The sequence below is a fragment of the Juglans regia genome, chromosome 15, assembly GCF_001411555.2.
Source record: "Juglans regia cultivar Chandler chromosome 15, Walnut 2.0, whole genome shotgun sequence".
In the NCBI taxonomy this organism is placed as follows: Eukaryota; Viridiplantae; Streptophyta; class Magnoliopsida; order Fagales; family Juglandaceae; genus Juglans; species Juglans regia.
This window is the reverse complement of record NC_049915.1, coordinates 19,878,303-19,896,693: the sequence shown is the minus strand read 5'-3', so window position 1 is coordinate 19,896,693 and position 18,391 is coordinate 19,878,303. Positions and strand designations below refer to the sequence as shown.

At 35.3% G+C, this 18,391-nt stretch overlaps 2 protein-coding genes across 2 annotated transcripts; one reads left to right on the top strand and one right to left on the bottom strand.

Moving 5' to 3' along the window:
* The first annotated feature begins 3,481 nt into the window (after positions 1-3,481).
* LOC109001070 (sugar carrier protein A) lies at positions 3,482-6,344 on the top strand. The gene is made up of 4 exons (XM_018978196.2): positions 3,482-3,883; positions 4,388-4,707; positions 4,822-5,448; positions 5,702-6,344. Exons 1-4 carry the CDS (start codon positions 3,739-3,741, stop codon positions 6,137-6,139), a joined length of 1,530 nt encoding a protein of 509 aa, XP_018833741.1. The 5' UTR covers positions 3,482-3,738; the 3' UTR covers positions 6,140-6,344.
* Positions 6,345-6,865: 521 nt separating this feature from the next.
* Positions 6,866-7,378, bottom strand: LOC109001079. Its single transcript, XM_018978205.2, has one exon. It carries the CDS (start codon positions 7,376-7,378, stop codon positions 6,866-6,868), a length of 513 nt encoding a protein of 170 aa, XP_018833750.1.
* Between the last annotated feature and the right edge of the window lie 11,013 nt (positions 7,379-18,391).

Sequence of the window (18,391 nt, the reverse complement as noted above, 5' to 3'; positions counted from 1 at the left end):
ACTGCCATGGTTTGAGAACCGAAGAAATGCTGTAAAAATAAGTATTTTGCAAAAATTCTTTCTGATGTATGCTTGTTTACGTTCAAAATGAATTTTCGAAAGGAAATCGAAATCGAAATCGACAGTAATTTAATTCCAAAGCCTTCCCTGGAGGCTCTGCTTTGGTGACGATATATGCCATAAAAAAAGAAGAGATAATCTTATTGGTTATGATTTCTTTATTTGTAATATAACAATCAAGTAATGTAAATAAAGTTAATAGGAAATATCAGGTTATATAATTAATAAATCTAAGCATGTCAGTCCAACCATCACAAGCCAATTGAAAATGAAAATTGGTTAGCAATAAGATAAGATAATAGTCTTAAACTAATATAGGTCCGTATGGATATAAAAATATTTTCAATTTATTTCAATTTATTATTATTATTTTTTAAAATTTTTATATGAAATGTAATAAATAATTTAATTTTTTAAAATTTTAAAATGATAATAATATTAAAAAATAATATTTAATTCAATTTATTTAAATCATCTCATCACAATCTAAACACCAAGTTATAATAATTATTAATCTGCCCAATGAGGATCTGTTAATGATTGTATTAAAAAATATTACTTTTCAGAATAATAGATTATTGTCCCCATCGAGATTTTAAGGAGCTGTCCAACTTGGTGATTAGATCTTAAAAATAAAATCCATTTCCCTGAAGGAAAATCTTATCAAGCATTAAGACAAAGTCCAACCATACATATAACAAGTCTAGCTCCCTTTAAATGATCGTAGAAACTAGAGGCAATATTGGAGCCAAACCTATGACTATGATCCTACACGTGTCAACAGGCAATTGAAGAAAAGCGGTAACATATACAACATACATTCAAAGCCCAATTAATTCCTAGCTAGCTTGGATCAAACAATATATGGTTACAATTCCTCATTTTTATTTCTTATTTTTTTTATAGGCAAATAATTTTGAGAAATTCTACATATAATTGTGAAGTACGTAAACGCCGTATAATCGCTTTGAAAAAAAATGGGATCAACTATTGAAAAATTAAATTTTTTCATGTGGATTATATGTTTTATTTATTTTTTTTTCAAGCGATTACGGAACGATTGTAAAATTCACGATTGTAAATATCATTTTTTAATAATTTTATTTTAGAATTCCAAGGTATGAAAGGTGAGGTTGGAACCCTATAATCGCCCCAAAAATATTCAAATATAGGTGTTGAATAGCAAAAAAATACGTAAAACTAAAATATAATTAAGAAGAGAATAATCTAAGACCTATATTATCTTGACCAGTATACTGTGACATGGTCCAAGAGAGGGATTAAGGTAATTTTTGTTGGCAGTCCCATAGAAATTGCTGAAAACATTTCCTGAAGAGACACTTTGGTTTTGATGATCCGATCCAGGCTATTTAAGCATTATATTATTAAAGGCAATGTGTCATGCCAGAAAGTGGAAACAGCATTCATTTTCTTTGCAGATGAATGTAGTTTAGATGCCCTTGGCATGTAGGTGTGTGTCTCTCATATCAATCTTATAAAATGTTTTAACCTAATGCTGCAGACAAATTTGGCTAATAACTGAGATTCTGAGTCATGTATGAGACAAACACATGCACCTGAATCGATCATTAATCATCGCAACCCCACACGCTCTAAGTTGATGTTACAGCTCAAAGCCATATCTTCTACCACTCTCTCTCTCTCTCATTTACCACAAATTCAATGCCAGGAGGAGTGACACACAAGCAATATATATCTATAGGAGGAACCATATCCTTATTTTCTCCGATCTTTTGTTTGAATATATGAAAGAGAAATGATAATTATAATCGGGAATATATAAGCGTTGTGTAATTATTTTAAAAATAATAAATAAATATAAGATCTATATGAAAAAAATTAATTTTTTAATAATAAATTTTATTATTTTTTAAAACAATTACGTAATATTTTCGCATTCTATAATTATATATAAAATTATCCGTCATTCAACGTTTGCGGTGCATGCGTACACGATATATGCATTTATTTATTTATGACTCTCTTTTACATTATTAATTCCATTGGGGAGTGGACTAGTGTGCTGGTAAATCTCAGCTGTACATCTGCTCAGAGAAAAAAGAAAAATCTTAAAAAAAGAAAGAAAGAAAGAAGTAACTTCCCATTGACTTGAACTCTTGATATGTCTGTCTGCACCGCTCCTTGAACCAGCGGAAGATTTATTAGCCATTGTTATTCACAAAGCCACTTGGTGGGCCATTGCAGATTGACTAACCCCGTTTGGAACTTAGTAGCAATTGAATCTAATATTTCAATATTTAATTTTTAAATTATTAAAATTTTCAACTCAACATATTTATATATATGAGATTCATAATTTTTTTTAATTTTTTATAAATACATCTAAATTTATCTTAATATTTAAATATATCTAAACTCATCTTAGATAGGTACTATAAAATTTACTTTACCATCTCAACTAACTGTCATTCATAAAGAAGTCAATTCATCTTAATTCAACTCAATATCGAAACACGAGTATTAAAACCAGACAAAATACATCAGGCTTTGGGGAAAAAGGTTTAAAAAACAGAGCTTAAAGTTGTGTTTGGATGTTGAAATGAGTTGAGTTGAGTTGAGTTGAATTGAGATGATAAAATATTGTTATAATATTATTTTTTAATATTATTATTATTTTAGAATTTAAAAAAGTTAAATTGTTTATTATATTTTGTATTGGAATTTGAAAAAATTGTAATGATGAATTGAGATGAGTTGAGATGAGTTTGGGATCCAAACTCTGAATCAGACACAAGACAAACAGATTCAGCCAAGTCAAGAAGACTTGCACTCCAACTTGCATGTACACATGGCGATCATGCAATTATACTCCATCGTTCAAATTTGGATAACAAGTGTATGGGTGTAAGTAAACAGAATAATTTGCGTCCCAAAAACCTTTTAGATAGACCCAACAAATTCCTCTGGTATTTTACTTGTTATATCATATATAGTTTCCGAGTACTAAAAGATGAAAAACGGTTCAGATTTTGCCACCTAAATAATTATTATCTGCAATGAATTAAAGAAAATAGCTCTAATTAATTTCAAACCCCATTTAAGACTTCCTTATCCATGACGATTTCCAAGATACCTGCATGAATAATTAATTTTGTTAGATGAAAACATTTAAATTGAACCAAGTCAACATACCTAGATCTACATAATTTGATAACTTTAACTTTAATTACATATTTATTAATTTTTAGTTAATTACATATATAATGGGGTATAGGATGATCATGTTGCTATATTAGGAACAAAGCATAATATATATTTATATACAGAGTGCATATTAAAAAAAAAATGCTTTAAATGTCAAGGCTATGACTATGAAGTTGAGTATTGCCTTGTTAAAGTGGCGATGACATACTGGTTTATCTTAAAAAATATTAGTCCTTATCTATATTATCCCTAGAAAAGGAAATCTTCTCTACAAATGTATGTACGTAATATTACATTATTTTTGTAATAATAGGGGGTTGTGTTTCAAGTCTTACACCAGTTATGCACTTGAAAAAGTCTTTTTGTACACACCACTGCACTGCAAACTTTCTAACAACTCAAGCAGAGTGATAGTCATTACTCGAGGGTGAAGAGTCGGCTGTGTTTTCCTTCATATTGGTGAGATCTGAGAAGAAGATAACGCTTTTGGAGATGGCAGGTGGATCTTTTGGTCCGGCTGGTGTGGCCAAAGAGAGAGCTGAACAGTACCAAGGAAGGGTCACTGTTTATGTGATCATTGCCTGCACCGTCGCTGCTGTTGGTGGCTCAATTTTCGGCTATGATATTGGAATTTCAGGTACTTCCATTTCCTCAGTCCAAAGTTTCAACAGATTACAGATTTACCAACTGTTGAAACTTTGGCGGATGATATAACAAAGATTGTCGTGGAATAGCCACCACACAATTCATACCTGATTTCTGTTCTAATAATCAGCCAACATAGAGAGGCTCAGACATGTTCATAAAATTCTCAAGTCCTGTTACCAAGCTATGACGCTCTAATATATTCGCACCTGTGATATTTAAGTTATCTTTCCTTTTTATTATTGTTTTCCAGTGGAACGAAATGGTAATCAACATATATAGAAGCTAAGAAATTTAACGAGTTCATACTATTATACTCCAGCCTTCATTTGGGGTTTCGTGAAAAACATAAATCGACAAAGAAAAAGACTGTAAAAGAATAAAGAAAGAATGACCAGGAAAATTCTGTTACTCGATTATGTACTTGGGTGAGCCTGCCTGTGAGAGAGTGTGTCTGTGTTCTTACTAGTTACAAAATGCTATTTTGTGTCAACAGGGGGAGTGACATCAATGGATGCATTTCTTGAGAAGTTCTTCCATACCGTTTATATAAAGAAAATGCATGCGCATGAAAGCAACTACTGCAAGTACAACAACCAAGGGCTTTCAGCGTTTACATCTTCTTTGTATCTTGCTGGTTTGGTTTCATCTCTGATGGCTTCTCCTGTTACAAGAAAGTATGGACGTCGGGCGAGTATTGTCTGTGGTGGGATCAGTTTTCTTGTTGGAGCTACCCTAAATGCAGCTGCCGCAAATATGGCAATGCTTCTTTTGGGTCGAATCATGCTTGGTGTTGGCATTGGATTTGGAAACCAGGTATCCTGTTTAGCCTACCTTTTTCAAGTGTTAAGATTGATCAGAAAATAAATGAATTTATGGTTTCTGTATCTGAGAACACACGACTTAGACTTCCTCATGTTTGTCATGAAGGCAGTTCCACTATATTTATCAGAGATGGCGCCGACACATCTTCGAGGTGGCCTGAACATGTTGTTTCAGTTGGCAACTACACTTGGGATTTTTACAGCAAACATGATCAATTATGGAACACAAAAGCTTCAACCTTGGGGATGGAGGCTCTCTCTGGGCTTGGCTGCTTTTCCAGCTCTTTTAATGACGGTGGGAGGACTACTTCTTCCAGAGACACCTAATTGCTTAATCGAGCAAGGACGAAAAGAAAAAGGCAGAAAAGTTCTTGAAAAACTTAGAGGAACCAAAAATGTGGATGCAGAGTTTGAAGACATGGTTGATGCAAGTGAGCTTTCAAACTCTATAAAACATCCCTTTCGTAACATCCTTGAGAAAAAGAACAGACCACAATTAGTAATGGCATTCTTCATGCCGACATTCCAGATCCTCACGGGCATAAATTCAATTCTCTTCTATGCTCCGGTGCTATTCCAGAGTATGGGGTTTGGTGGCAATGCTGCTCTCTACTCCTCAGCTTTGACTGGGGCAGTTCTTGCTTCATCTACACTGATTTCTATTGCAACAGTAGATAGATTGGGTCGAAGGCCTTTGCTTATAAGTGGAGGAATCCAAATGGTTACATGCCAGGTAAAAGATCTTTAACACTCTTTAAGTTAGATCCAGGAGAAGTCAATTAAAAACTGGCACCAGATATTCAAAGTGCAATCATTTTTATGTTGCTTCCCAGAACATGGATTTGGCTTTATTCCCCTTCAGTATAAAATATGCTTTAACCCAGCACAGCTATTGTAAGAGAAGCATGAGCATTTTCTCAACACATACGAGGATCTTGTTTTCCACTATTATTTCTATTTTAATGTTATTTGTGTATGTTAAACAGGTCATAGTAGCCATAATCTTGGGGGTGAAGTTCGGAAACAATCAAGAACTGTCAAAAGCTTTCTCAATACTGGTGGTGTTCATCATTTGCCTCTTTGTCCTAGCTTTTGGATGGTCATGGGGTCCTCTTGGCTGGACAGTGCCAAGTGAGATATTCCCTCTAGAAATTCGATCAGCTGGACAAAGCATCACAGTTGCTGTAAATCTTCTATTCACGTTCATAATAGCCCAGTCTTTCCTTTCCCTTCTTTGTGCACTCAAGTTTGGTATCTTCCTCTTCTTTGCTGCCTGGATTACCATCATGACCATATTTGTTTACATCTTCCTACCCGAAACCAAAGGAGTTCCCATTGAAGAGATGATATTCCTGTGGAGAAAGCACTGGTTCTGGAAGAGGATAGTGCCTGGAGAGGTGGAAGGTGTGGAAATCAATGAATGAGAGGCAAAGCAATTCAAGGGAGCAAGGTGAAAGTCTCCGAGTAAGCTTATTATCATATAGCAGAAAAGCAAGAAGGCAGGTACCATTAATGATTTCTGTATCCACAAACAAATCACCAGCCATATTGAACATGATTTATAATGTGTAGTGGCTATATTATGAGGAACCATTTATCAACAGGATTCCTTCCACAATTTTCTGTGATCCATTCATATACAAGAACAGCAACAGTATTGGGCAAGAGAGGAAAAAAAAAAAAGAACAAAGCAGAGACTGCTACCCAAATCAGAGATTTTATTCCAGCATAGAAGATGAAGCAATTACAAGAATGCACACTAACTAACATTAATCCATTCTATCGTGTTAATCTTCAAGAAAACAGAGCAACTACTTTGATCTCCTTTCTCTCGAGAAGGAGAACCAGGAGAAGGAGCGAAATGGGGTTGATCTAATCTTTGCCGTTCAAATTCCAATGAGAACATGCCGAAAGATATCGCTGCTATCCACTTTTATTACTTCATTTTGCTCGCACTCGAAAGCCATCCTCTTGAACAAAAATACGTAAGAAGGAAGACCATGATTTGAGGGAGCCAACGCAAACCATAACCGATAAAAGGAAGACATCCGAATTTTCACGCGGTTGACAAGCACGATCGTGTCCGATAAAACTTCGATAGTTATCGGATCCGAATAGCCGAAATTAGGATTGATTCGGGATGTTCGTGATCAGACCGAATCGAGGCGCAATAATCGACGCAAATCGCTCGTGGCCGATCCGTTGTTTCTACCCAAGAAGCACGGGACAGGTAGGCAACTTGGAGGAGGCGACGCGACGAAGGCCGATCCGGCATATATTTCATCGACGACCTTTAACTCCGATACCCTAATATACTTCTGGACCGTCAGCGGGGCCGGACCAAGCCTGTCAGTGGATCGCAATACCAAATTCAAATCATTTTCCTTCTTCGCCCTCGGCTTCCGATTATCGTAACTCTTCGTCTGGCTTAACGTCTCTCCGCGCCTAAGGATCTTGACCTGCCCCATGACCAGGTTCTTGGCGGGAAACCTTGCCGCCACGGATCCATCTCTCCGATTACGATCAGGACTTCGCTTCTGCCGGCGGGACTGAGGGCTGTCGGGGTTAGAGTATCGGCGAGGTTTGAGAGGAGTTAGGGTCAGGGCTTCGTGCCGAAACCGGCCTTGAAAGCAGTTCTGGGAGGGAAGAATTGCGATGGCCATTTCCGCCGAGGGAGGGGAAACGAACAGGAAATAGACGATAAGAACCGATATTCTCTGTAGGGAGACTGATGTTTCGGGCGAATTATCAGAATTACGATACGTAGGGTAGAGAGAATGGCCGTCAGGACTCAGAGATGATCTTATCCACACGTGTGGTAGGGTCAACCTATGGATGACCTTCTACACTTTTGTCATTACTTTTGAATTAAACTATAGATAATGTAAGCTTCTTTTATAATTATTTTACAATTTACTTCAAATTAATTATTTTACAATTGACTTCAAATTAATCTAAAATTAATTAATTTTATATAATTAATTTTTATTTTAAATAGAGTTGTAAAATATTTATAAATTAATTGTAAATTTATCATTTTTTTTAAAGATTGAAATAAGAGAAATGCTAACTACACGTAGATTTATATATCTAGGTGAGTTTTCATTGTATGTAAATTTTTTATACATACAAATTACAATTAACATTACTCTTGAAATAAATAAAATATTTTAGGCTGCAAAAATGTATTATTGGTATTAAGAGAGGTCGGTATTAATTCCCCGAATTTTTAGGATTTTCCATTATGTTAACACAATTTTTGAAAGCCTTGTGATAATTTTTGAAGGCTCATTCCTTAAACTTGAACACACAACTGGGTTCGAAGTTAGAACCTTAAATAAGAGGATAAGAAGAAGAGTGAGAAGAAAAATATTCCAATCCTTGTACCTCATTCATGAGGCTATTAGTAGGCAAATGCACATTACTATTTGGAAAAATATTTTCTCTAAAGATTGTGATAAGAAGAGGTCTGATTTAATGTTGTTCCCTAATGCATCATGTTACCCTAATGAAGCTGATGATGATGGTGTAACTTTGTTGTCATGTCATCATTGATCGTTGAATTTTGGATGTCATCTTCTATATATAGTTGTTATTAGGGGTTTGGGTTGTGTCCCTCACCTCTGTGCATGTTTCATGGTACGTCTATTGCTTGCTCGACTGTCTCATTGATTGCCAAATCCCATTCTCTAGTTGGTTAGTTGTGTTTTGTCGTGTGTTGGGAAGTAATGGCTGAAAGGGAGTTGGGGTGCTGATATGATCATGAGAAGAAATGCAGGGGAATGATGGTAGTTTAGTTCGTTAAAAGTGGACGTGCTACGACGTTGTATGTGTTTAAAGGAACGTTATCGTTTTAACAAGAGTTGTTGTGATGTAAATAGAATAAGTGATACGTTGTCGTTCAATGTAGTTTCAACAAGCATCTTAATATGATACGATGTCGTATGGATGTGAGAAATGTATAAAAGCATAAATGAATAAGATGAATAACAACGAAGAATATACAGTTCTATTCTCTTTCTCTCTCTTTATTCTCTCTATCTCTCTCTCTCTCTCTCTCATCTTCTTGGAGACTGACTATCTCAAATACAGTCATTGGTAAGAAAGGTCCATTACAGTTGGTATCAAGAGCCAGCACTATGGCGGAGGATACAAGGTCTTATGCACAGGTTCTTGATTCTGTAAACCAGTTGAGGCAACATGACAGGAGAGGTAGCAAAAGCAATTGGAAGATAAAATTACCATTCTTGTGCAACTGCAAGAAAATGCTCGTGTGGACAAAGAAAATCAAGAAAAAAGATTTAATGAAATAGTTCAACAGATTTCAAGGATTTCACTTAATGGGTCTGTGGGTAATGATCAGGTGGGAAGGAATTTTCAAGAAGCCCAAACTTTTGCTTGAAATGTTGATATGAATGAGGGTTTAGGCGAAGTTCATAATCGCTAAGGTGACAGAGGTTTTCTTAGGGGCATTAAACTTGGGTTTCCAAGGTCTGGAGGCAAGAATCCAGCAGCGTGGATCTATCAAGCAAATCAGTATTTTGTGTATCACCAAGTTCCTCCTAGGCAAAGGATCTTCGTAGCATCATTTCACATGGATGAGGAAGCGTTGGTGTGGTTCTAAGATGCCAGTGAAGTAGGAACTTTTCATTCGTTGGAGGAATTTGTTCAGACTGTTCAAGTAAGGCTCAGATCATCTCCATATGATGATCCTATGGAGGCACTCACTCAGCATAAACATGTTGGTTCTATGACTACATATAAAGCTGAGTTTGAACTTCTTTCCAATATAATTCGTGGCATATCTAAAAAGAACAAATTAAGTTGTGTTTTCAATTGGCTAAGGGATGAGATAAGACTCCCTGTTATAATGTTAGCTTCCACGAATTTGAATGATGCATTTGGATTGGCCAAGATCCAAGAACAGTATGTTTGGAGTATAAGAAAAGCATGGAAGAGTACTGCCCAAGCTCATTCTATTTTGGGTACTCCTAAGGTACAACACCAGGGATGAATCTGAATAGACCTGCCCAAGCTCATTCTATTTTGGGTACTCCTAAGGTACAACATGCTGCTAAAGTATCTTATCAGAGAGTCTCAGAAGCACAGATGCAAGACAGAAGGAAAAATGGGGCTTTGTTATTTATGTGAGAAGAAATGGCACAAGGCCATAAGTGCCTTAAGCCAAAGTTATATGTACTTGAAGGAATGGAGTTGTTTGAGGTTGAGCCATTGGAGTCAGAAGTTGAGGTTGAACGGTTGACAGATTTTGGGGAAGCTAATGTACAAGATTGTGCTGGAGTTGTATCAATTTTAGTACTAGTATTGGTAGGAGCACCAAGCCCCAAGACTATGAGAATTCTTGGACAGATAAAGAAAAGAAAAGTAACTGTGTTGGTGGATATTGGTAGTACCCACAATTTTGTGGATACCACAATAGCATTAAAATGTGGGTTATCTGTGTAGAAGTCTTAGCCTATGCAGGTGAGAATGCTAATGGTGATGTATTGAGGAGTGAAGGGAAGTGCAGTGATGTTGCTTTGCATATACAAGGTACAACTTTTGTAACTGATTTCAGGGCTGAGCAAAAATCCTAAAATCCGACTCCAATCCTGACTCCACTCCACTCGGAGTCAGAGTCGGAGGTTTTTTCCTCTGAGTAGTTAGAGTTGGAGTTGGAATTGGAGTTGAACTAACTCCGACTCCGACTCTTCTCTGATCCGACTCTAACTCAGACAACGATATTATATATATTTTATAAATATATATATGTATTTTTCTATATATTAATCATAAAAATTGTATATAATTATATTTTATACAGTTAGTTAAACTCCATAAGATACTAGCATGAGCTCATTATTATTAAATAATATATTTATACTATAATATATATATAGGCTAAATTGACTAATAATAGTTTATATGTAAACATCATACTATTACAATATTACTACCATATAACAATAAATTACTAATATATAAATATAATAATATGTAATACTTATTTATAAACACTAAACTACATAATAACATGTAATACTAATGTATAATAACTAAAGTATAATTACATGTAATAGTAATGTATAATAACCAATGTTCCAATATATAATATATAATCACTAGTGACTAGCAAAATAAATTGAATATAGAATACTAAGTCTAGTATATAATTAAGTTAGAAACTAATATAATAATATGTAATACTTTAGTAGAACAATATGTAATTAACTACTAACGTGTAGACATGTAATACTATTATACTAATATATAATACAAATTATATTTTAGCTATTAATAGGAATAAGTTAGACACTAGTTATAATAAAAGTATAATGAGTTAATAACATATAATTAAACACTATATATAAAAACCATAGTATAAGTCTATAGACAATAACATGTAATTAATCACTATAGTACAAGTCTATACATTTAATTGTTAATAACAAGTAATACTATAGTATAATAATATGTAATTGTCAATAATCAATCCTATAGTGCAAGTATAAATGCTAACAATAATAACATTATAGACTTATAGTCTACATTTAATACCAATGTGGCAATGTATAATAATACTAGTTTAATAATTATATTTAAATTTTAGTCAATATAGTACAAATCAATTTAAATAATAATTTTCATTAATTAATACTAACAATTAAATTGAGTGATGGAAAAAATTATAAAAATCATAAATAGAATGATAAGTTGATAATATATAATTAGACACTATAATCTCACCCATTCACCCTACTGTAGTCCCCCCCGAATCTCGTCTCTCACTCGCCGAGTCGCCTCCTGACCTCACCCTAACCTAGTAGACAGTAACCACCCTCGCAGGCAGCGGTCGACACGATAAACCTCACTCTCTTCTCCCTTTGTCTTCTCTCTCTTTGCGTAAAATGTGAATTTGTGTAATTTTGCAAGGAATGATTGGATAAAACTGTGATTATATTGGGACTGTTTTAATTAGAGTTAATATCGGAGCTGTTTTTGTTGAGATGTTTTGAAAGAATAAAATGCGATCTTAGAACATATCAAGTTTGAGAAATGAGGATAATTAATATTATTGATTAATTAGGAATAGATATAATTCTAGAAATTAGTATTTTTATTCTTTTGTTTGTAACAAAACATGAAGTGTTGGATGGAAGTGGTTTTTTGGTTGTTGACTTGGAGATGGTGTTGAAGAGTGAAGGACTTGAGGTCCAACTTTTGCCTGACTTTTTTTTATTTTAATTGATTAATAGTCTTACCTCAAAGTACTGCATTAATAGTCTTATAAATATATATATATATATATATATTTATATACCTTCAAGGAGTAATCTTAAACATGGATCGATCCAGATCAAGTACTGTAGTTGTGTTTTCCCCTTAATTTGCTGTCTCCATATTTTTACCTATTGCAACTTAACTATTTATCAACCAGAGATTATCACTCTCCTCTTGTCAAGAACCAGAGTTTCAGACTCTAACCACCTAAACAAAAACTTCATCCATGTACTTTATTAGATGTTACCAACTTTTGATTCATTGCATGGATGGAAGGTAGTGCTCATTTACAAACTAAAATACTTTAGATTGGTTGATTCTATAATCTCGACGTTGTAACTTCAATTTTACTCGAAGGTTGCGGATCTTGTTGTACTGAATTTAATATGAACTGGCATAGGCCGATGCTTCTTCATGTTTTTAGCATGACAAACATCTGTTGCTGAATTTCTCTGATCACTGCTCTCTATCTTCTATAATGGCTTCATTAAGTGTAATCTCATTCACTAGTACGACATCTTGTCTGCACATAGTATAATGGAAATTGAAGTTGCACTATTTTTAATCTCCAATTTGAAAGGAATCTCTATACACTATAGTTTGAAGGATAAAACTTGTTACCTATGCATGCTTATAATTTTCCTGTATTGATATATTATGTAGGTCCAAAAATATTTGTGTAACTAAAATATTTTCATTTTTTTTTTCAAGCACAACTTGGAAGTTGGAATGGCAGTGTGATGCTTGGAACATTTAATTTGTTGTTGGGCATTGATATTTGTTGTTGTGAACATTTAATTTAGTTGGCACTTAGAAAATGTTGGGTTTCTTTTTTTGTCAGAATTGGAACTTAGAAAATGTTTGTTATAGTCTTTGTAAAAAAATATTATTATGATGATGTGAATGATTTTGGATGTAATTGATAGATAATGAGTGTGGATGTTTATTATAGTTATTAGTTGGATATGGATGATGGATGATGGGAAGTGGATGTTTATTGTAGTGATTAGTCATTTTTAGTTTTTTTTTTTTAATTTTTTTGAAGCATGTTAGTATGTTACTTGTTTTTATTTAGTTTTATTTTTTGTTATGTTTTTAGTAAAATTGAAGCAAAAATGAATTATTTACTTCATATTGTAAATTTTGAAAAAATTTAAATTTAAAATCTCACATAAAAAATTCTTTTTAAAAAGTGTGCCAAATATGAAGTTGAAAAAAGTCCAAAATCTGACTCCGCTCTGACAAGTCGAAGTCGGAGTAGGAGCGGAGGATGAATATGTCGGAGTCAGAGTCGGAGGATGGACATACCGACTCCGACTTGGTCGGTGCTCACCCCTAACTGATTTATTGACTCTAGAATTAAGAGGTTGTGATTTGGTGTTGGGGATGCAGTGACTTTTGTCACTAGGACCTATTCTTTGCGATTAGTAAGCTAAATATGTAGTTTACATATAAAGGCAGTTTGACATATTTGAAGGCATTATCCTCAATACCTAGCAATTTAATTGATGATGTTGAAATTGCTAAACTCTCTACAGTGGAGTATAGAGGGTTATTATTACAAGTAATGTCTATTCAATTTCAAGAGGTGTTGCAATATGTACCTCAGAATATCTTGAATTTGTTAAACATATTCCAAAAGGTTTTTGATGAGCCAAGAGGCCTTCCACCACAGAGGTCTCATGATCATCAAATTCCTCTAAAGAAACAGATAGTACAAGTTAGTGTTAAACCATATAGATATCTGTATTGCCAAAAAACTGAAATTGAAAAGATAGTTAAGGAATTGCTGGAATCTAGTGTAATTTGACCAAGCCAATCCCCTTTCTCTTTACCTGTACTTTTGGTGAGAAAATGAGATGGCTCTTGGAGGATGTGTATAAATTATAGGGTACTAAATGAAGCTACAATGAAGGATAAGTACCCTATACCTGTTGTGGATGAATTACTCGATGAGCTTTTTGGTTCAGCTGTCTTTTCTAAGTTTGATCTCATATTAGGCTACCATAAGATTAGAATGAAGGAAGAAGATTTTGCTAAGATAACATTTAGAACACATGAAAGTCATTATGAGTTCCTTATAATGCCCTTTGGACTCATTAATGTACCTTTCACTTTTTAGGGTCTTATGAATGATGTGTTCAGACCCTCATTGAGAAAGTTTGTCATTGTTTTCTTTGATAATATATTGGTTTTCAACAAGGATTTTCAGTCTCATATGGGGCATTTGGCTGCTGTGTTATACACTTAAGAGTCACCAGTTGTATGCTAAGAGGTCTAAATTCCACTTTGCATGTGCTGAGATTGAGTACTTGGGTCATCTTATATCCAAAGAAGTTGAGCTCCATGACCAGTTGGCCAGTTCCCAAGTCTGTGAAAGCATTGAGGAGTTGACTGGGTACTATAGAAAGTTCATCAAGAATTATGGCATGATAGTTGCCCCATTAATAGCCTTATTGAAGAATGACACTTTTGTGTGGAATGGTGAAGCAACTAAGGCATTTTAACAGCTTAAGCAAGCTGTGACCAACCCACCAGTTTTGTCATTACCTAATTTTACTCAAACATTTATAATTGAATGTGATGCTTGTCTTAATGGTGTGGGAGTTGTGTTGATGCATGGAAAAATACCCATAGCTTTATTGAGTCAAGCATTGAAGGGGAAGAATCTGCAGCTGTCAACATATGAGAAAGACTTTTTAGCCCTGGTGATAGCAGTCAAGAAGTGGAGACCTTACCTGCTTGGAGGCTCTTTCATTGTTAGAACTGACCATCACAACTTGAAGTATCTGTTGGAGCAAAAGGCTACCACACTTGCTCAACAGAAGTGGATGTCGAAGCTGTTGGGATATGATTTTTGTATTGAGTACAAGAAAAGAGTCGAGAACAAGGTGACAGATGCCTTGTCCAGGAAAGAAAGAGATGAAGGTGATGGGGTCTTATCAGCTATTACTATACCAAATCCCACTTAGCTGGAAGAAATTAAAAAGAGTTATGAAAAGGATCAAGCAGTTCACCAACAAATTGCTGCTTTGTAGCAAGATCCTTCAACAAGTAAAACTTTTGCCTTGAGATATGGTGTATTGTTTAAAAAGGGAAGGATTTACATCCCTAACTGTGAAGAAGTGAAAGCTAAGATACTGAATTTTGTACATGCCAGCCCTACTGCAAGTCACTCAGGTTTGCACAAGTCCTTACATAGAGCTAGATCAGATTTTTATTGGCTTGGTATGAAGACTGAAGTCAAGAGGTTTATTAAGGAATGTGAGGTTTGTTAGAGGAACAAGGTTGAGAATGTGCATCCAGCTAGGTTTCTACAACCTTTGCCAATTCCTCAGCAAGTTTGGACAGATATATCAATGGATTTTGTGGAGGGTTTGCCTGTCTCAAAGGGCTATTCTGTCATCATGGTGGTGGTTGATAGGCTATTGAAGTATGCTCACTTCCTTGCTTTGAAGCATCATTTCACAGCATCCAAAGTGGCTTCCTTATTTCTAGATAATATTTTTAGGCTACATGGTATGCCTAGCGAGAATACTTGAGAAGTGTTGTGAATAGTTGTGAGTAGAGATTGAAGTGAGTTTGTGAGTCTCATTGAGAGTATTTTGAGTTGTTTGGATGTATGAAGTATGTTGAGTTGTTGATTTTTGGATAGGTAGTTAAAAAATGTGTTCAATGATTGATTTTTTTTTTTAAATGATGATAATGATGAAATGATGATTTTATTTATATATAATAGTGATAAATATAATAGTGATTTTATTTTTTATTTATATATAATAGTGATAAATATTTTAGTATTTTTTTTATATATAATAGTAATAAATATTATAGTGATTTTATTTTTTATTTATATATAATAGTGATAAATATTTTAGTGATTTTTTTTCTTTCCTCTCTCTCTCTCTCTCCTTTGGCCCGATTCTCCCCCACGCCTGATTCTCCCCTACGCCTGATTCTCTTTCAGCCCAGCTCGGCACCGCCGTGCGCCGCCCAGCCTCACTGCCAATACCAGCGACTCCCCCTCACGCCGGCGACCAAGCCAACCCTCACCGATCTCCCCCACGCGTAGATCTATCTCTCCCCTGCGATTACCCAACCAAAATGGGTTTCACTATTTCTCTCCACTTGCGCCGCCGTATGCGGCCACCCAGCCTCACCGCCACCACCGACGACTCCTCCTCACGCCGGCGACCAAGCCAGCCACCACTGATCTCCCCACGCGCAGCTCTCTCTTTCCCTTGCGGTAACCCAACCGAAATGGATTTCACCCATTTCTCTCCACTTGCATTGCCGTACGTGGCCACCTAGGCCATCGTACCTCCACCACCTCACACCGAAATACACACTGGACTTTTCACTGCTTCGACTGTGATGGGAGAAAGTAACTGAGAGAAAAAGGGAAGGGACTGGGGGAAGTTGTCGGTAGGGCAGAATAGAGGTATCGGGGAGGGTAACTGAGAGGAAGGGAATGAGAGAAAAGGTTGGTGGGAGAAATAATTCTTGTCCATGGTGAAACAGTATTGAGATGCCCATGGATCTGGAACAAAGATGGTTTCATTGTATTTAGCATGTGGAATATTTTCATCCGTACAAAAATACTTGGAAAGTATTGAGATATATTCGCTACCCAAACTGACCCTTAGAGTATTGTATTTGACAGAGGCTCCACTTTCACTAGTTCCTTTTGGAAGGAATTCTTTAAGTTGCTAGGGGTTAATCTTTCCTATTCCTCAGCGTACCATCCTCAGAGTGATGGTCAAACCGAGGCTGTGAATAAGTGTTTGGAACACTTTCTGAGGTGTTTTTCAGGTGACAAACCAAGATTGTGGGTTGAATGGTTACCTTTGGCAGAATGGTGGTATAACACCAGCTTCCATAAGTCTACCAAACGTACACCATATGAGACTGCATATGGTATACCACCTACTTGATTACAAGCATACATTCTAGGACTTTCTCCTAATCAAGCTGTTGAAGAGTTGCTAAAGACTCGTGAGCAGATATTGGATACATTGAAGAGTAATTTGGTGGTGGCACAAGGAAGGATGAAACTATAGTTTGATAGACAACACACTGAGAGAGTATTTGCAGTAGGGGATTGGGTTTATTTAAGGCTTTAGCCTTATAGATAGAGGTCGTTGGCAGTAAGAAGAAATTTGAAGTTGTCACCTAGATTTTTTTATCCATTTCAAATAGTGGACAGAATTGGCCAAGTGGCCTATAAATTGAATCTTACTCCATAGTCCCAATTGCATCATGTTTTTCATGTTTCATGTTTGAAGAAGAAGGTGGGCTAACATGTTTCTCCACTTTCTAGCTTGCCTCCAATAGATCTTCATGGTGAGATTATGCCTGAGCCTCAGGCAATCGTGCAATGCTGCAACAGGAAAGTTTATAATAAAGCTATGGTTGAGGTTTTGGTGCAATGGCAAGGCGCTGATGTAGAAGAAGCCACTTGGGAACCTTATTGGCAACTTAAGGAAATATTTTCCCACCTTGTGGGCAAGGTGATTTGAAGGGGAGGGGTATGTCATGTGTTGGGAAGTAATGGCTGAAAGGGAGTTGGGGTGCTAATATGATCGTAAGAAGAAATGCAAGGGAAGGATGGTAGTTTAGTTTGTTAAAAGTGGAAGTGCTATGGCGTCATATGTGTTTAAAGGAACGTTGTTGTTTTAATAAAGAGTTGTTGTGTTGTAAATAGAATAAGTGATATGCTATTGTTCAATGTAATTTCAGCAAGCATCTTAATATGATACGATGTCGTATGGATGTGAGGAATGTATAAAAGCAGAACTAAAGAGGATGAACAACAATGAAGAATATACAGTTCTATTCTCTTTCTCTCTCTTAATTCTCTCTATCTATCTCTCTCTCATCTTCTTGGAGACTGACTATCTCAAATACTGACTATCTCAAATATAATCATTGGTAAGAAGGGTCCATTACAGTTTCTATAGATCACCCCTTATGTGACTTGAACTCGTGATTTGGTCCCTGCTTTGATACCAATTGTTAAAGACCCAACTATTGATTCAAAAATCTTAGGACTGTTGGATATTAATTTGATTAAACTTTTAACTCTCAGGATTATAACATGTTTGCTCACCTGATTGTGGGCTATTCTTTGGGTTCCATTACTGTTTTTATGAAAGCTAGAAAGTTCAGGCTGTTCATTCATAATCATGCATGATAAGAAGAATGAATGAAAATATTTGTATGGTGTAGTAATTTGTTTTCATGGGAGAGTGACAATTAAGAAACATTTTATTAATTAAATAAGGAAACATACTTTGATTCTTATTATTAAATAAAAATTAATATTTATAATTTTAGAATGGGTAAATTTACGTAAAAATAATTAAATTTTTAATAATAAATCTTCATTTTCTTAA

What these genes read in the sequence shown, in the direction of transcription:
- LOC109001070 (XM_018978196.2), top strand. Translation starts at nt 3,739, where the DNA reads ATGGCAGGTGGATCTTTTGGTCCGGCTGGTGTGGCCAAAGAGAGAGCT. An exon ending in CTATGATATTGGAATTTCAG is followed by an intron (nt 3,884 to 4,387) that starts GTACTTCCATTT and finishes TTGTGTCAACAG; the next exon opens with GGGGAGTGACATCAATGGAT. An exon ending in TCCAAATGGTTACATGCCAG is followed by an intron (nt 5,449 to 5,701) that starts GTAAAAGATCTT and finishes TATGTTAAACAG; the next exon opens with GTCATAGTAGCCATAATCTT.
- LOC109001079 (XM_018978205.2), bottom strand. Translation starts at nt 7,378, where the DNA reads ATGGCCATCGCAATTCTTCCCTCCCAGAACTGCTTTCAAGGCCGGTTT.